This window comes from Anopheles stephensi, chromosome 2 (genome assembly GCF_013141755.1).
Source record: "Anopheles stephensi strain Indian chromosome 2, UCI_ANSTEP_V1.0, whole genome shotgun sequence".
Lineage (NCBI taxonomy): Eukaryota > Metazoa > Arthropoda > Insecta > Diptera > Culicidae > Anopheles > Anopheles stephensi.
The window spans coordinates 75,148,593-75,167,379 of NC_050202.1; the positions used below are offsets into that span (position 1 = coordinate 75,148,593).

The 18,787-nt window shown below is 43.8% G+C and overlaps 1 protein-coding gene across 24 annotated transcripts in view; it reads left to right on the plus strand.

Annotated features, from left to right (window-relative positions):
• The window catches only part of LOC118507636 (TLD domain-containing protein 2), a 104,428-nt gene that overhangs the window by 62,494 nt on the left and 23,147 nt on the right, over positions 1 to 18,787 (plus strand). For 12 of the 24 annotated variants that reach the window (XR_004905679.1, XR_004905680.1, XM_036046379.1 and 9 more), the window contains 12 exons: positions 5,486 to 5,592; positions 6,573 to 6,866; positions 8,725 to 9,655; positions 10,051 to 10,663; positions 10,726 to 10,871; positions 11,365 to 11,499; positions 12,300 to 12,439; positions 13,875 to 13,910; positions 15,509 to 15,671; positions 15,749 to 15,890; positions 15,972 to 16,028; positions 16,354 to 16,431. Coding sequence is in view for 22 of the 24 variants with exons in the window: in XM_036046379.1 (XP_035902272.1) it covers positions 5,486 to 5,592; positions 6,573 to 6,866; positions 8,725 to 9,655; positions 10,051 to 10,663; positions 10,726 to 10,871; positions 11,365 to 11,499; positions 12,300 to 12,439; positions 13,875 to 13,910; positions 15,509 to 15,671; positions 15,749 to 15,890; positions 15,972 to 16,028; positions 16,354 to 16,431 (2,842 nt within the window). In the remaining 2 variants the exon portion in view is untranslated. Of the gene's footprint in view, positions 1 to 5,485; positions 5,593 to 6,572; positions 6,867 to 7,090; positions 7,379 to 8,258; positions 8,485 to 8,724; positions 9,656 to 10,050; positions 10,664 to 10,725; positions 10,872 to 11,364; positions 11,500 to 12,299; positions 12,440 to 13,874; positions 13,911 to 15,508; positions 15,672 to 15,748; positions 15,891 to 15,971; positions 16,029 to 16,353; positions 16,432 to 18,787 lie in introns of those variants that run through there. The other 12 variants (XM_036046395.1, XM_036046374.1, XM_036046392.1 and 9 more) reach the window with 9 other exon arrangements.

An 18,787-nucleotide genomic window follows, 5' to 3' on the forward strand; every position in this document is an offset into this window, starting at 1 on the left:
GGGTATTAACATCAACAACACACGTGTGTGTGCGGGTTGAAATACATGCGCAACAACAACAAAAAACAGGGCATCACCACACTACCACCCGTTCGGGTGTGATAATGTGTGATCATAAATATGTTTCATCATAGAATTCCGACAACTAATGTACAGCTTGTTCAGCGTGTTGTTGTCGGCGCTCCGGCTGGAACATTCTTAGCTTCCGTCAACACGCAATTTACCTTCCAAGCTGCGGCGCGGTCGTGTGCCGCCGACTTCTGGCACACGTGAGGTCGCGTCGTTGTTTTTCGGCTCGCAACATCAAAGCTCACGGTTGGTTTTAAGTCTATTTTTATCTGTCCACCGTGCTCTGCCCCCGACGAAATGATTCATCAAAAGAGTTAACCCTCGCCGGCCCTTTAACTACTGGCCCTTTTTTTGTTTTTTGGTGATGATGGATGGTAGCGGTGCAGCAGATAGCGAAAACATCAACAACTACCGGTCAGCTGCGCGGAGGATGGGTTGACCTTCACCTAGAAGTGTACGGGCTTGTACGACTTCCCGCCAAGATCCGGCCGTATCATTCATTTCGTTAGTAGCTGCAGATGTGTGACGATTTATCATCTTGCGTTGTTTTATTGTTTTTTTATATCCTCACAGCCATCGGCGCACCCAAGAACTCTATCGCCGCCGGTTATGTGGAATCCATTCATTTTGGATTGATTTTAGAGAGACGGAGGGAGAGAGAGGGTGCGAAGAGGTTCGAGTTTTTATTGTTGCCTGTTTGTTCGATTTATTGGTTTCCTAATCAGATGAATCAAAAATCGATTGAATGACACGGGATGCTGTTGATGGTCAAACCTTGGGTGGCACTATCGTAGCACATTAGTCACAGTTCCTCGAGCTAGTGTACGGTTTCTCTGTAGGCCCTTGGAACTTGAACATGACTTGGAACATTGTTTTAGACTGTAAAAAAAAGTGTAATAAAATCAAATTGGATTTCCCAAAATTGTGAAGCATTTAAAACTAGCTTATTGAAGTCTCGCCTAATCTTTATCACGATTGCGTAATTTCATTGTTATTCATTCGAAGCTCGCCTCGAAGGTCCATGTGTGTACTAATTAGCCAAAATTCGTGTGCATTCGATACGGCACCAGCCAAGGGCACGTTTCGTAACGTGCGTTACACTGAGTCGAATGTTACTCCAACAATATGACTCGAACGATGACCATGCGTGCGTTTCTCGTTTCTCGATTGACAATGGTAAAAGACGCAACATTTAACTAGTTTTTGGTTGTTGCTTTCGTTTTCGGAAATCTTTTTAACGGTACTCAACCTTGACATACGGCCATCGCATGCGGTGTGTAACTTGCAGCTAATCGAAAACAATTGCAATACCGCCGCGATAGTGCCGTTCGATTTGTGACATCGCATCACACACGCTGTCAATAACCTTCGGGATTTGTTTACTCATTTAATGAAATGAGGGCTAGTAGCAGCAGCAGCCGTGCCTTCGACGACCGGGCCACCGATTCGCTACCATCCCGTGACTAATTATTCAGGCCCACGGGGCACACGGATCGTACTGGAACGGCGGACGTATCACCGTTCGAATCGACTTCCTTCGTACATATATATGTATATGTATTGGGAAACTATATTTGCATTTCCTGCTGGTGGTGGGCAAAAAACATAATGCCCCAGGCAGCAGCAACGCACATGGATGAACAATTACGAACGAAAGCTTTCCAGCAGATCGTTAGTGGGGTGGACCTAGATGGTGCGTGCGGTCGTAAATGGTTTGTGCTGTGTGAGAATATGGCAAACCAGCTGTTTTTTATGCGTATCGTAAGCTATAAAGCGTTCAAAGTCCTAAATTCTTGAAGATCTTCTTCTTCATTGGCTCTACAACTTCTAGAGGTCTTGTCATTTCTGGCTTTCTGTGAATTGATTTTACCCATAGTAAAGTAGTCAACCCTGCGTACGGGGGGGAGGCGGTTTGGATGGGATTTGAACCCCGGTCCTGCCGTGGCACCCGACCGCCCCACATTATTGAAGATAGATAGTAGTTAAGAAGCAGTCACGGATGTGTCCAATGTCTATCAAAAAAGGAATTACAGCTATATATTTATGCGATGGTCCTGGAGATAGATATTTCCATGGAAATACTCAGCACAACAATCAACTATCTAAATTCTGCCTAAGAACACCATATAGCAGGGAAATTCTCTCTCACTAAGTAAGCGAAAAAGTAGCACGTGTTCTGTCTATTCCAAACCCAAGGAACGATGGGCAACCAACCTTTTCCGGATGGGTTCAATGTCACTCGAATTGTGGTTTTCGATTCGCTCGATTGGCACCGATTGGGATCAATTTCCGGGCGCAGCCCAACCCAGGCACTAGTCGGACGGTTGGAACTTTCATTGCAGTGGCCGGAGACACTCGCTTGATGGACACACTCGGGCACGGAATCATTGGCGGAGCGCGCTGTCGGGTGCTTTGAACTTGAAATTCTTCAGTCATACTCATTTACTGAAAAGGTTTTCTCGCTTTTAGCTGCCCCAAAACCATACAACGCGAAGGATCCCTGCCAACATGCCAGCGCTGCAATCATGCGGAACACAATCGTAATACCACCGCAAAACCATATCAGACCGGCATATCCGGAGCTGGGTTGCCTACCGTGCAAAAGGGTTGGTGTTGGTACCATTTCACTTTTTAGGTGATATCTCCATGTTTTGCGATCAATGACACACACACACAATTGTGCAGGATCGCCACGGATTGACAGATTTATCGTGCATAATTTAATTATAAGGCAGCCGTCAGCGTCAACCGTACCGAATCCAGTACACCCCGATGACCTCTGGTAGACAAAACTGACGACCTGATCGCTGTTAACGTCAGTTGATAAGATCTTTCTCCGGTGATCGGTTGCACTGTCGGCTCACTCACGCACTGCAGCCATGAAACGCACTCAAACGCGGTGACTCCCCTATGCAGTAGATCTCGTCGATCTACAAACCCGTATAGTTCATCATTTGTCCCTCCTCCATCTGTAGATGTTACGCTTCCTTTACGGGTCAATACGCACCAGTTGCCTTAATGTGTGCTATCGATTGCGTTAAATCTACTACCAGATACCAGATGCTGCGAGTCCATTCGTAAGTAACCTTCAGCTGGAGTAGTAGGATAGCCGATCAGTAACGCAATGTCTATGGGGACAGGCTCGTTCTGCGACAACCCCTCCTATACATCACAGCGGCTTTTACCTGCGGTGGCCGTAGCTACTGATCGTGTCAAATTTGTGTTATAATTATCTTGATTCACGCCGCCCGCTAGCGATCAGGTGTTGTTGCCCTTCTCGATACCGGCACAACTGGCCGGGCAGGTGCAAGATGGCAAGCGTAGTGCGACAGCACCAGTTACTGTCATTCATTCCATTTAAAAACATTACGGTAGGATTTTTGCCTCGCAGCCTGCAGTGTGGTAGCATTGCTGATTTCATCTCATCGTTGCTCCAAGGAACCACCATCGTGGACAAAAGGGAGTGCAGCAAGGGTTTTGTAGACGTACTCGTAGACGTTGTCGCATTCGAGCGGTGGCTCCCTTGGCGGTGGGACTATCACACATACAAGCTCAGTATGGGATCGAGAGAAGGGGGCAAGACCGCCGCACAAGAGGGAAAGAGAGTGTGTGTGTGTGCAACACGACAAGTTAATCGCCCTACCGGAAGCATAAATCTCGTTTAATGTGGTGCAAAATTTTTCCTTGATGGGCTGCGTAAGGGATTTTCTCTCTCTACCACCACCATGCGCAACGCAGCCCTCGGCTTGGTTGAAATAGTGACCGCGAACGTGCGCCAACCACCCCAACACCAGGTCACTGGCTCACGATGTCCGCCCGATGCACAGGAAGCTGCGATGTTTACCCCCCCTTTAGTCGTGACCAACGATGAACTATGAAACCGGTAGTAGTGCTTGATGGGCCCCCCAGTGAAGATGCCAGTAGGTCTAACCGAGTCTCTGTGGTTTGGCTGGCAGGTTGATTTGCGTCAAGCGACAAAACCGACGAATGGAATTTCACTCGGCAAAACTCACACTTTCAAGTGTGCCTAGCGGTCATGATTTATGAACCCCCTCGATATTGCCGCTCAAGGAGAGATGCGATATTGAAAGGGAGATCGTTCCTTGCCCTGGGAGTCGTGGAGGTCGTAGCATTTTTTTTTCTTCTTTGTAATGCCACAGCATACAAAAGGAGCAATGTTCCGCCTGGGTAGACGTACCACCTAGTTGCGGCATTATAAATCAAACGCTCAGCATGATATTTAACCCGAAATACATGTACCTCCCTGTGTCACCTGTGTACACTATTGGAGTATACGAAAGGGATATTCAATGGAAAGCTAAAAAGTTACGCAAATTACCTATAAAGTGACAAACGTTCTCATAAAAACTTGAATGACCTTCATAGGTGACGTTAAATAGCTTAAGGATAGAATGCAATTACTTTATGAACTTCCGGTATTGACACCTCTCCTTGATGAAGTGTCGTATCGGACCGGGCTGCTTCAACAAAAGACTACAAGAACCTATTGGCCAAGATTCCTTTCCCTTCAAGAATTGAGATTCCTGACAGAGCATAAGGAGCAGCACATGGAAAGGGTGTTAAGTCGTAGGACAGCACAGGAACAGCTGTGATCCTACAGTAATTATCCAATTAGCAAGTGTGACGTACACAAGGACCGTCGTGAAAAGACGAACAAAGTTTGCATTTTCGCACCTGACAGGGACACTGCGTGAGATCTACATTCTGCAACCGTTGGAAACGCCGTCTCAGAATACACGTTCAAAATTGTTAATAGAATTGACATGCATTTTTTCTGATGGAGTTTATTAAAAGATACTGTTTTGCTAATTTTATGTATGCTAATACTCTCGTCATGAAATTTACGTAATTTGTTTGTATAAATGTTTTGCTAGCTTCAATGAAGTCTTCATTTTTTAAATGTTATTATAACAGCCATTTTATCACAGCAATGTTTGTCATCCGTGATAACACAATCCATACGATAAACTTAATTTTAAGCCTCACACAGCACTGTGCTCTCCAACGCCTTCATGTAAGTAGTGACAGCTGGTAAAAGTGATGAAGTGTTAATATATCGCGCCAAGCACGTACCGGAGTAGCTCGTAAGCTTAGGGCATGTGCATGTTATGCTTGTTTTCATTTTATTAGCCACATATTACCTGCCAAACAGCGCTATCGAACGTTTCAGATTGCTATTCCGATAGTAAAATGAGCGTACATTTAGTGTCTATTTAAGTGAATTATGATACGAATTTTATGACCGAGACATGGACATACAAATGGTGGAGAAGCAACGTTACGTGCTTCTTGCTGTTTACTAGCAACCGAGAGTGATGGCCGAGCTCATCCATGTGCACGTGAATAATTGTGATTCTATTTTCCCTTTTTCCTTCCTCCCTCTTCATCTCAACAGGAGCAAATCCAGAAGTGTCGATCATGGACTAGCCGCACCGTTCGATCTAGACTCGCTGCGCTCGAAGGTTGAGGGCAGATTCGAAAGCATCGATCGACTATCAAAAGGTAATTTCTCATCAGTGAACAAATAAATGCAAGGAAGCTAACGGAAAGGTTCGATAGGAATTCTAGATGCTGCTCATGTGCCCACACATTGTAACTAAAGTTGTAGAAACTGGTATTTGTTTTACAATTACTTTCCCACACATCCAGAACAAATCATCAAGCCACTTAACCACTGAGTGGCTCTGGACGCGACTGGAAAAAGGAAACTCAAGCTCAACATTATGCTCTCTGGCTCGGTGCAAGTAGTAACAACGCAACGCTTTGCAGTGGATTGTGCTTCAATGCTTCCGTGGCTTAAGCACAATCAATAAATAAACATAAAACAGACGCAACAGATTGGGTGCAAGTTTGTTGGCTACCCCCCAGTAGAAGCGAATCATTTTCATGCTCTCGTTTCTGCTGTTTCAGCCCTAACTCTGTCCTTACGCCCCGTAGTGTCCGTAGTTCCGAGATCTTTGTTTACGTTCCACTGCCACATCCACATCCTACGCTTGATCTTCCGACAAAGTTTCAGATAAATATGAGCTTCTTTGCAGACAGCGTATGCTTTTGTCAGCAACTTTTTTTTGAAAAATCTCCTGCTGGAGCTGGACGATGCATGACGATCCGAATGCCTGCCAAATAATTAGAAGTGTTTGAAGAGTGCAGTCGTCTGGACAAAACGTGTCGTCACGATGATTTGTTCGTCGATAGCAGAAGAGCGAAGCTTTGCGGGCAACCGTAGGAAGGCGTTTATATTGTGTCGCCGTGAAAAGCCTTTGCTCAAGTACGGATTTATTGTAGTGTATAGTAAAAGTCTGACCAGTTGCACACCGTTGCTCATTGACTCGTCGTATAATTTGTGGAAATTTCATTGCTCAAAACAAGGGCGAAGATCCGATCAGCAGCAGCAAGGTTGTCGACACATTTTTTGCAGCAAATTCATAAACTAACCGCACCTTATTGTCGTTGAATAATCGTTTTTTTCCTTCCGGTTGCAGATGGCGAAAAGAAGCGATCGATGCCTACGATACCCACAATTACGTACACAGTAAAGGACCGGGACACGCTGACATCCGTGGCGGCCCGCTTCGATACGACACCGTCAGAATTGACCCAGCTGAACCGTTTGGCCAGTTCGTTCATCTACTCCGGCCAGCAGCTGCTCGTGCCAGACAAAAATGCCAAAGCGAGCGCGGATGGTGAATCCGACACTAGCACGGAACGTTCCTCCAACAGTCCCACCGATGGCCGCCGCAAGGGCTCGCAGGAAGATTTGTGCCAGGATGAGAAGGGTATGTAATCGGGTGTATGCGTCAAGAAAATGAGTGTGTAAATATTCATCCATTTATATAATCGCAAACAAAAAAATCGAATTATAAAATTATTTGAACTGTGGCCCGCACCGAGCCCATAGTGCGAGATAGACTGTGGCGTTGCTGTGTGCAAAGCTGTCAAGCGGGCGAAAACGTCATGCGCGGCGAAAAACGTTACGCTGTCAAAACAACCTTTGCTGTGTTGTTTTCTTTGGCAAACTTTTTTTTTCTCCTCCCGAATGCAATGCCATTCAATGCAAAGTTTGCTAAAGTGCATCCGATGCCAAGTGAAAAGTGTGACTGTAAAATTGTGTAGTTTAGTGGTTTTCTCGATACAAGTCAAGTAAAAACGATAGCACAAACGATGTGTAATGGTTAGCGCCAGCAAAGCTTAATCGTATTGACGCAAATGATGATGATTCATGACCAGTTGCAAGTCGAGTAATTGTTTGAACAAATGTTGAAAACAGTGGTGTTTTGTAAAAATGGAGGTAAGATACAGCAGGAATATAGTGCGAACGTACGCTCATGTGATTGCACAGCTGGGATTCCAGTGCGATTGTGTCATTTAATGTTTTAAAAGCACATTCTAGAACGGAAGCACATACGTTTTGATGACTTCTCGATGGTGTTGTGCAAACTAAAGTGATTGTTGTTGCGGCACTGTATCGAAGATTGATTTTAATTAGCAACTAAGGTGTGCACCGTAGTCGTCGTCGGTCTGGTCGGTCTTCCTGAATAAATAATAAGCAAAATAAACTGCAACATGGTCACATGATTAGGAAGGCAATATCATTTGCAAGCAAAGGTGGTGCATCGGAGTAATTTTAATACGTGAAGCATCGTTCAATAATATTGTTTACGGAAATGTTTAGTACACAGCCGCACAGGAGAGGTACACATCGTGTAATTTTTACATGCTCATTATCACTAACTTCCGATCTGAAAATCTGAGGACTGCTGTAAACAAATTCATTTCAATTATTTCTGATTGCCAAATCCATCTTGATGCATTTTAAACCACTATGATCTATTGTTTAATGGTAGAAAATAGTTCGGCGGCTTCCGTCCGGTCCACATGACAAGCAGAGTATGACAACAATGATATGAAAAAGAAACGCCATCCACTCGTCCACACACACACACCGAACCACCGAACAAGAACCCTTGAAGGTAGTGTCAATTGTGGCTCACAATACCAATGCAATCCCGGCTCGCATGTACGCGATTCAGCTACCGGCAATCGGCACCGGCCGGTTGTGTTTGTAAGGCATTGATAAGATCGTACATACACTAACCACTCCAGGCCCACATTGCTTAACCGATTGCGCTGGCTGGCCAGATACCGACGAAACGTTCGTCTGCTGCAGTCAACGCGAAGTAGTAGCGCGCGGTCGGTTAAATAGCAAATCTAATGATTCTGCGATCAGCAGAGCATCATTTATCTCTCTGACCCACATGAATCAATTGAGCCGGGTGAAGCACATGGTGATGGCTGCAGGTGTCGAATGATTCACACCATTTGTTGCAAAGTGAGAAATGCAGACGTGGACGATGGATTACTTTGGAGCTTCATTTTTGCGAGGCAAAATAGCAGGTTGGTTTTGATCGGTGTGTAGTGCTGTCGTCGTTGTGCATTCAGCGCTCGCTGTTTACTTTTCCGGTGACGACACGAAAAGTGCTTTTACACTGTGGCCCGTGGTATTGTTGACACACTCTCGTTAAACTGTTGTAAACAAGCTTTTATCACCGTTCTACCGACCGCGTTTCGTATGTTACACGTGAAACATTCAACCGCAAAACTAACCTGTGCACACCCTTTTCTGTCTCATTTTAGATTTGCTGGAAGGACTTCGCCCGGGATCACCGAAACCCGGTCACATTGAGCGTGTTGCATCACCGAACACCCAGAGCGGTGGCGGTGGTGCAGGCGGTGGAGGAGGAGGTGGCGGCAGTACGACCGGCAATGCAGCTGGTGGAGATGAGGACGATCCCGTCACGATTCAGCGCTTCTTAAAGATCAACGTGCGGCACATTACCGATGGGCAGGGTGTGGTCGGTGGCGTACTGCTCGTCACCCCGAACGCGGTCATGTTTGATCCGAACGTATCGGATCCACTAGTCATCGAGCACGGCCCGGAAAGCTACGGTGTCATTGCACCGATGGAGTTTATCGTGAATGCGGCCATCTTCAACGATATCGCACATATGCGCGTGCAGGGTGCGGCCGGTGGTAATGAGACGGCCGAGAAGGCGGAAATCTACCATCCGGTGCCGGTGGAGAAACCATGCTCGCGCTGTGACACACATTCCCCGGGTAAGGATTCGCTGCTGGTGAAGGACGAAACATTCCCGGAGCTGGGCGTTGGATCGGTTGAGGGATGCGACGATCAGGAATCGATCTGCTCGAGCAACGAACGGGACGGGGACGCTTTTCCGAAGGCGTTCGAGCGCGATCTCGTAACACCGAACAACCTGCAGCGCCTGCACGGCGATTCGACGGAGAGCGGCGGCAGCTCGGTGGAACCGAAGGCACCCTCCACGGAGCCGCCCATGTTCCTGTCGTACGATCGTGACTCGTCGCAGTCTCACACGCCCAACTCCCTCGACCACAGTACCGGTGCGTCAGCGGAGCAGAAGCAGCAGGCAGGCGATAAGACTGACCAAACCAAGACCAACAATATCCTGGAGGATCCCACCATGCGCTCCCTGGAGGAGCGACGGAGAAGTCTACTGGACCAGCACTGGGCAATCCCCAGCAAGGACAGGTTAGGCACATTAAGTCCGGTTCATTGTAGCTTGATACCCCCCCTCATCCATCCACCCCAATACACATATCCCTAAGTTAAGTTGTAACATTCACTAACAAATTTTCCATACAAGGATGCAGTTTAATAAATCGTTAAGCAATTCCTAACTCAAGGGAGCAAACACTTAGGATTTATTAAAACAACGTACTAACAAAAGTAACGTTTGGGAAATTGTTAAAAACAAGTTACTTCATTCCGTTTTGTTTTATTTTTATGTTTCTGCTTTTGTTTTCGTTTCTCCCGCATTCAATCCTGTCCATTCTGTCCACGCAACTGTCCCCGGAACATGTTTTCCTCCTCACCCTCCATCATTCGAACGTGACATTATCGCTCCGTAATGGAGAACATTGTAGATTAAAATGTTATTGCGATCAATCATCATCTCGAAGATCTCTGGACGACGAAGAGGCCGCCAGCACGGGAAGTGGCACAACGGCTGCATCCTCGTCGACGGCCGGTGCTAGCTCCATCGGTATGCCGAGCGCAGGCGGCCATCATCACGTACCGATTCCTCCGATCGCCGAAGCGGCTGGTGACGGACAGCTGGTGAAGCAATCGTGCCACGATTCGGGCATCGACATCCGTGACCCGGCCCACGGCACATCGTTGACCGCGGGCAGCGGAACCACCGGTGGCAGCAGTGCGGCCAGTTCCGTGGCCAGCATACCGCTAGTGGCACCGATCGCAGCGAAAAAAGTGTACAGCGATGCGGACATTGTGCTGAGCGCCGACTGGGTACCGCCGCTAACCATTGCACCCACCCACCTGCACGACAGCTCACCGCGTAGCAGTAGCTCCCTGGTGTCCTCGAACCAGAGCACCCTGTCCACGTTGACGTCCGATGCCGGCGGACGCAAGAAAACGTCCAGCGTAAGCTTCAGCGTGGACGAGCACGATCCTCACGGTGCTACCGGTCCGGCCGGTTCCGGATCGCTCGACAAGGGCGGTGAAACGAAGAAGAACAAGGTTGGTGTAGTACGAAAGCATTGAGCTCGATCACCGCTAACGGTTTTATGTTTATGTTTTAGATGCTGAAGCGATTGTCCTACCCGCTGGCTTGGGTTGAAGGATTGACCGGTGAAGGAGGCAACAGTAGCCATAAGTCGGATTCGATCGAATCAGCACCCAACACAGGCGACTCTAACCAGAGTGTCTTTTCAAAAGTATTTTCCAGGTAGGTACCGAACAACAACGAATAGGCCTCCCTCTCTCTCACATTACAATGATTTGTTTTAAAAGCACTGTTTGCTAAACTTTTCTGCGAGAGTGAAGAGTAAAGAGTCGTCTTCCTGCAATCTCGCAACACTACCTACCGCACCAATCTTCTTTTCTGTTCACGATTTCACTGTCATTGCAAACGATTGAACTCGGTCATTGCAATTACAGCAACTTTATCGTTTATACCAACTGCTCACCATTGTTTCGTTCTACTTGGTTGAGAGTGCACCTTTACCAAATCGCTACAGCCGGCCAGATATCAACCTGTTAGCTTGGCCCGGTATGGTTATGAGTTTTGAATTTGCACATTTTTTGTTTTGTTTTTTTACCGGCAACAATGGCTCTAAACTCTCCTATGTAAATTGATGCTAAATTTCCCTTCGCCATATCTGTATCTGCCATCCACGCCACTTGCAACGCTCACCTTCCGAAACCCGTAAACAATCAAGCTCACCCATCACATTGGTTTCGGAGCTGGGTGGAAATTTGTTTTTGTCCAAGACGCCGTCGGAAGACTCCGGAGGCTCGCCCGTTCCGCCACTGACACCGCACGAAGCGCAAGCAGGGGGGCCGGTTACGGCCGGGTAAGAATTCTGTATACTACCACACATCCTAAGAACCTCAAACCATCCTTCCAAGAGGATACGTTTTGAGTCACACTTTTCGTGTTTTTTTTTTTGCTGTCTATCTCTGTGTTCTCTGTGTCCCTTTCTTTTATTTTTCACTCGCCGGATCTTTTCTGTCTGTCCTTCTCTGTTGTGTACATACATACATACTTCTTTATCACTTGCGTTGCGATGTTATAGAAATGTTGTGCCGATGCCACCCGGCGGAAAATAGCATCAGACTGTAGTCAGATCAGAGATTATTATTTCTCTCCTAAGCTGTTCGATCGATGTGTGTTTCCTTTATTGTTGTCGTACTTAAACTTACTGCAGCTAATTTGATGTTTCAGGCCGAAAGGAATTCAACAACGCTCATCCCGTGTAATGAAACTGGATAAACACTTTGTGCCCTTCTGTTTGCTTGATTGTCGTAGATCGATAGGATCGTTTTCAGTTTCGTTTCTTTCTCTCCTTGATGGTGAACTTGTAGAGCGCGTGAGGATATCCTTTCAGTAGAAAACCTTTTTTCTTTTGTTAACGGAACCGAAGCGGTGGAACAATTGCTTCCATTCACACACCGCTGTTCTATTGCACACGCGTGTAAAATGCGTAAGGTCAAGCATAAGGTCCTTAGCTTGCGTAGTGTTTGTCATTCTCTAGGTCCATTACCTAATTTACCTCCACACCTGAATGTGTTATGCCTGTAGAATGTATGCTAGTGGACGTTAGAGGGTGTAATCGTTGTAGCTACTAATCGACTGCTGCTCATCAACTTTCAGACGATCATCCATCGGTACATTCATTCGCCAGCATCCCTCTGAGGGCAGCGTGAACAAGCAGAAGCCGGCACCACCAAAGCTGGATTACCGCTCGATGGTGTCCATCGACGATATGCCAACACTGTTTGTCAGCTTCGACAGTAAGTATTCAAATTATCAATGGTGGTTTTATTTTTGGATTTACAAAATATTTTTCTATGTTGTTTCTTTGATGGAAGAGTTCGTTTATGATAGAAAAAAAGCTCGCAAGTTTAATAGCTTCGTTTGAATTTGTTTATTATATTTCTACATTTTTCAATATTAACTTAACTTACACAGTTTTCGAGTTGATAATGGTAAATCATCGATCTTTTTTGTAAACTTTTTAACGTGGTAAAAACATGACATTGGAAGGGCTTTAGATGAGAGGGTAATAAATTACCTTTTATTGTGAAGTTAGTAGATGATGTTGTAATTGTAGCCGATGATATTGTAGGCCGTGTTTATACCGCACTTACGCAAGCGCCGACAGGCCGTGTACGATATCATCGGCTTCGATTACAATATCATCTGGTAACTTCAAAGTAAAGTCAATGTCCATGTAAAGCCATGCCAATTAGCTTTGTTTATCATGTCATCTAAGGAGCCTACGAAAAAGCTCGACGCTTTTATATTATCAACTGAAAACAATGATCAAATGTCATGTACAAGAACGATCAAATGTTAACGTTTGTTTCTTTAGTTTATGTAATTTATCGATCGCATTTTGCGTTTGTTCCCAATTTATTCTTAGTGCGCAACTGTTAACAGTTTTCTATTTGTGTTGTTCCATAATTGTCTGTTTTTTCTTTATCTTATAAAACGATACTTCTCCTTTAAGTTAACTAACAACAGCAAAATTACACGCACCACTGCATATTAGATTATACTGCAAGTTTAGTGCGCTGCTAAGTTAAATTGATTGCACCAGAAGTACTGTAGCTCTGCAGTTCATATGATTATAGACATCATTTGTAGATATTTAGTAGCATCCATATTCTTCTAGTGAGTCAGAGATATCTTCTAAGGGTGTATCGGCAAGGAAAGGATGCACCATAAAGTGTCGTCTTATCGGTGGTTTCATCTTCAAAGTTATGAGTGTGTTAAGATTTCTTTTAATTGCAGGATTTCACCCTCCTGTGAAAAACTATTTTGTCAGCATAAAAATAACGCTCGTCGAAGCATAGCTTTTGTGCTTTCGACACTGCGATTGGTGTCCCTTCAGTGTAGTTCCGAATCCTGTTTCTTCTATCTTGCTGTGAATATGTATTTGGTCACTTTTTTCACTTCTTTGTCTCTCTTCTTTACATTTCTCTTCTGCGCTCATACCTTTTTTCCTTCGACTGCGTGCTTTCCAACAAAACAAAAAAAAACAACATTCCCCACGCCATTGTACACAAAACTCTACTACAAACAACAACTGTTACCGCTACAATATCTACATCCTACAAAATCCATCATCATCACGCTCACCAACAAACACATCAACAAAATGAATCAACCAATCACAACTACAACTACTACAACAACAACAACCCGTTGTTCACAATCTTTCAGTGAAGGCCCCATTGTTTCCTCAACTTGAGAAACTTGGTAGGTTAAAGTGCTCATCATTGCTGCCTCATCACCACCATTCTGAAAGTCCTGGTTTTTGTTGTTTTTTGTTTTGTCGATTGTGCCATCTTTACATCCTTTTGTCAGCAGTATTTTTTTTTTAATTTCTATGTCTGTCTCGAGATCAGAGTCCGAGTGTTTGCGAGCTGTGTTATGTATAATTGCTCATACATTTCATTTTTTTCATGAACATTTTTAACACATGTTCGTAGCAATACGATTTTTGCGGCTAAGGAGTAGAATAGGCTCACGGGTTGTATGGGGCGCAGCTGTATGCAAGTTGCCATGAAAGTTTTCAGAAGCATTCATTAGACATTTGATCAGTTTTTATTAACTTTTTCAATGGTTTTAATAAGTTCAATTGTATTAGTACTCATTAAAAAAATTATAAATTTTGTATTGAAGTATATTTTAACTAAAAAGTTTTTAAATTTGGTAAAATGTAACAAAAACTGGATAAAATATTAATTTTTAGCATTAATAACAATAATTTATATACATGAAAAAAATAGTAAATTGTTTATATTTTTTTCACGCCAAATGAAAATGCTTTACTTAATGTATGTTCTAAGTTGTGCACATTATTTACATTATTTAATATTTGTGCTAAGTTGTGCAAATTTAGATAAATTAAGCAACTATGAGTTTAAGTTAAATCGTTTTGTCCTATCTCGTCATGTTCTCACTCCACTGTGCACTTCCACGTAAGCTTGCGTGCGAGTGTGTTCCATGCAACTTGTGGGCCTATTCTACTCCTTAGCCGATTTTTGTTTTGTATTTGTTTCTGGTGCATCATCTACAACTGTGTTCGCAAAACCTTCTTCGGCCTGGTTTTTCTTCACGAATTAAAAAAAACATATATTTTCATCTGTCAAATGTGCCGCCGTACTCAGTACAGTATACTCAGTCCTCCTCTTACACTACCTTTACTGTGTGCACTGTGTTTTTGCTACATGTTCTATTGTGCGTACCACATCTATATTTCATTTGGCGATCCTATGTGTGGTGCTAATTTGTTCTATTTGGTGGATATGTATGTTTTGGTCTTTACATCTTCCCTACGTCTGATTTGAATCCTATTCTATTGAGTCTGGCATTGCAAATGGTCTCTATCAATTCCTTTCCGTCGTCCGTGGTGCATGTGCATTATTTTTCAGTGTTTAAAATTTTATTATATCCTTGGCTCTTTTAAATAAATTATTCCATGCATGCATATAAGTTACCGACCATATAATCAGACGCCCTTTCAACTATTCCATTGCCAAGTGTCTGTTTCAAATAGCAATAAAAGCTAAAACATTAAAAATATATAGCTTAAATCAAATGAACAAACAGATAATTTTAATCACATGCTCAAAAAAAAAACAGTTTTCCAAGCCAGTTTTAACCTATATCGTTGCTCTATTGCACTAGTTTGATTGCCTACTTACACTGACGCTATGCATGATCTAACCATATGCCTTCAAAATGCTTTGGGAAACAAAACCATATATTGAGGCGGGGAAGTGTTCAGCCATTGTCCAGCCTTTCTTCACCTCTCGCTTTCATTGCCCGCTCTCGTCGCTTTCTCGCAATAGAACTTATCCCACGACCGGCCCGAGCGTGCCCGGACCCACCGATGTATCTTCGGTTGCGCATGGGACGTAAGATCGGCAAGAACACCCCACTACCGACGACGGTGATGTCCTACGGCAAGAACAAGCTGCGTCCCGAGTATTGGTTTAGCATTCCGAAAAATAAGTAAGTGTCTTGGGTCGCTACGAGGAGTGCATTGTTTTTTGCTAATGTTCCTATTACATTTTTCCGCATGCGTTTAGGGTTGATGAGTTGTATCGCTTCCTGAATGCCTGGGTGCAACATCTGTACGGGGAGCTGGATGAAGCCACCATCAAGGAGCGTGGCTTTGAACTCATCCAGATGGATACCGAATGGGCGGCGAAAACTGGCAGCCCGTCGAAGGTAATTTAGAGCAATTTAACAATTGTTTCCGATTAGCCCCCCAAGTGTTATAACGTTTGCGAAAATCTTTCTCTTCTACAGGACGGTCGTTCTGCCAGTGAAGGCGAAATCTCCGAGTACACGCGCGAATCATGGGAGGTAAGTCTCTTTCTTCTCATATCAGTACATGATCCTCTCCGATAAAATCACAAACGGGTTTACCATACTTGCTCCGAACGGAATTCTATACAAATGACGCTTTTTAGCGACAAAGGTATAGTTATTAGGTTGTTTGTCACTATGATACAGCTTACTCAACGACAAGGTCCTACGAATATTCATTCACGGTGCACGGAAAGCAACGGATAATTAATGATCGTCTTTGTTTTTTTTTATCTTCGTTTATCTTCCCTCTTCTTGATCCGTTGCGTTAACATTCCCATCGAACTTCGATGTGGTGTTTAACACTGGCTTGATTCTACAGCTGCTAAAGGCCCCGTTCGTTAAAACCTACAACATAATCAAAAGTCAAACGGGATCTAACGATTTGGACGGTTGTGAGGTTAGAATTGCAAAACATATGTACCGTACCATTACCACTACAGAACTGTGTATATCTGCTACAAACCCGTCACACACAAAAACACACAATTGCATTTTAGATACTACTCTGCCTGTATGCAACGATATGCAAATATATCTTTACTCTTCAACAATCATCTGCTAGATGTGCAATACACTGCAAACTACACACTGTTACGTACCTGTAGTAGTAATGTATAATTCGTAAACTATGAACGATTTGCTGTTTATAATACCGTACCGCCCCTTTACAACTATACCCCATTTCCCCGTTTATCTGCATTACTCTTGGTTTGTTTCTTTTTACCCAATATTGCATCGTTCATATACCAACTTGCCTAGACTGTAGTAGTGTTGAAAATTATAGATATCGTCTGATAGTACTGTAATTGTGTTTTGTTCCAACCTATAGATTCTGTTTTTGTGTAACGATACTCTTCTAAACCTGATCTCACTTACGGTCAGGTAACGCATTTGATCGTTTGTTTTTTGGGAGATCAAACAAATCTTTATATTTGTAGTAATGTTTTGCATTTTTAAATACGACTTTATGGTCGTTGATGAGACGTTATACTGTACCAACGACCTGTAAGAAGAATTTATGTTTTCATCCATGATCGCAAGAATCGATCATGTTCGACAAAGTATTATTTTTCCTTTTACTTTTCGTTGTAAAGAAAGTAACGTAGCTGACGTTAGCTTCCAACCACAGCTTCTATAGAACCTTGCACCTGTTACTGCATACGAGAGCATACCTTCGTTAGTTGTAAATTAGTGACCAAAATTGCATCCATAGCTCTTATGGTATATTCTTTTAATGTTACAAACACTCCACTATATCGGCCCCTATCGAGCCGGTTGCTTACATGTTTTTGCTTCTGTTGCCACACGCTTGTTTTATGATTTGTTGGACATATCCACAACTATAGTGATTAGTGTGTTCCAGTCCCGAACCTTACCAGAAATAACTGTTACATTTATGATGTGTGTTATAGATGTTATTACTCGACGGCCAATAGATTTATGTTTGTGATGTCACATTGATGTGTTGTTGGCACGTCCGTTAGCCTCTCCGTATACCCGTGTATGTTTGTTGTTGATGGAACATAATGTTGCTGTTTTAGTGTTATGTGTTTTATTACATTCATACACTATTCTACTATAGCAATCGCATACATTTGCAATTATCTTAAAAGTACGATGAAATGATAAAATCGCTCATTATATGAATTTGAATTAATTTTCTACCCCAATCCATGAGAACAAGTTTAATGAAATTTGCGTACTTTTATTTGAACAAATATTTGCAATCGTAAATGACCTAATTCATTGAACCTTTAATCCATGACGTGTCCAATTCCGAACAGCATTTACATGTTCTCGTTCGATGACATAATCATTGCTGGTTTCGGAATGATTGATAGCGCAGCAGTTGGACAGTCGACCAAGGGTTATCAACGCTGTTTTACGCTCAAACAATGCGTAATAAATTTTTCGGATGAATTGCGTTGTTAATCGATGTTGCGAAATAAAAAAAAAGAAGCAACTGTATTACAACTGTTTAGAACCACTAACAATAAAGTTAAGCTAACAACCACCGGTCGGTGTACTCAGATCGCGTACCCCGAATACCTGTCTGTGCGGCCAAGCCCACTAAAAGCTCTCTCAGCATTCTCCGCCAACAGTTGGACATCCGCCGCACACCACCGTATGTTTTGTCCAAAAATTACTCGAAACCAGTTTTTTTGGAACGCGAAAGATGATCAAGCGCGTTGCACGTTTAAAAAGCATCGTACCACAATTTACGGGTCTAAAAATAGCAACCCAGAGGAACAGGTTTCGACAGAGGATCTTTTTGTTTTTTTCCCACCCTGTTGTTTGTGGTGGCATCTTCTGTTTCTGTGGTTCCAACCACCCCCCGTTTGCGGCATGAGCGTGAAGATTTTGCGCTCGGGACGTTTACTTTGCATGCGATCACACACTGTATTACCAATCCGCAAATGACACAAAAATGGGAAGGGAAATCCTTTAGAAAACATATAATTAACGAGATATCTCATGGGAATAATGTACAAAAATTTCAGCTGAATCATGTCGAAACGATCGAATGGCATAAATACTTGGATGGGAGGCTATGTTCATTACCAAATGCGACCAGACATCTGAACGTTTCCAGCTCAGCTCTTCTTAAGCAAAAACTAGCATCACCTTCAGAAGGACGTTCTCGGCGTATTTTGATCGCGTGACCCGCGCGCGCAATATAAGATTGCCACGTGAGAGCCGTCTTGTGGTTGAGGTTCTCTTTCCTTACGTTAATGGTTATATAGTGGTTGCAC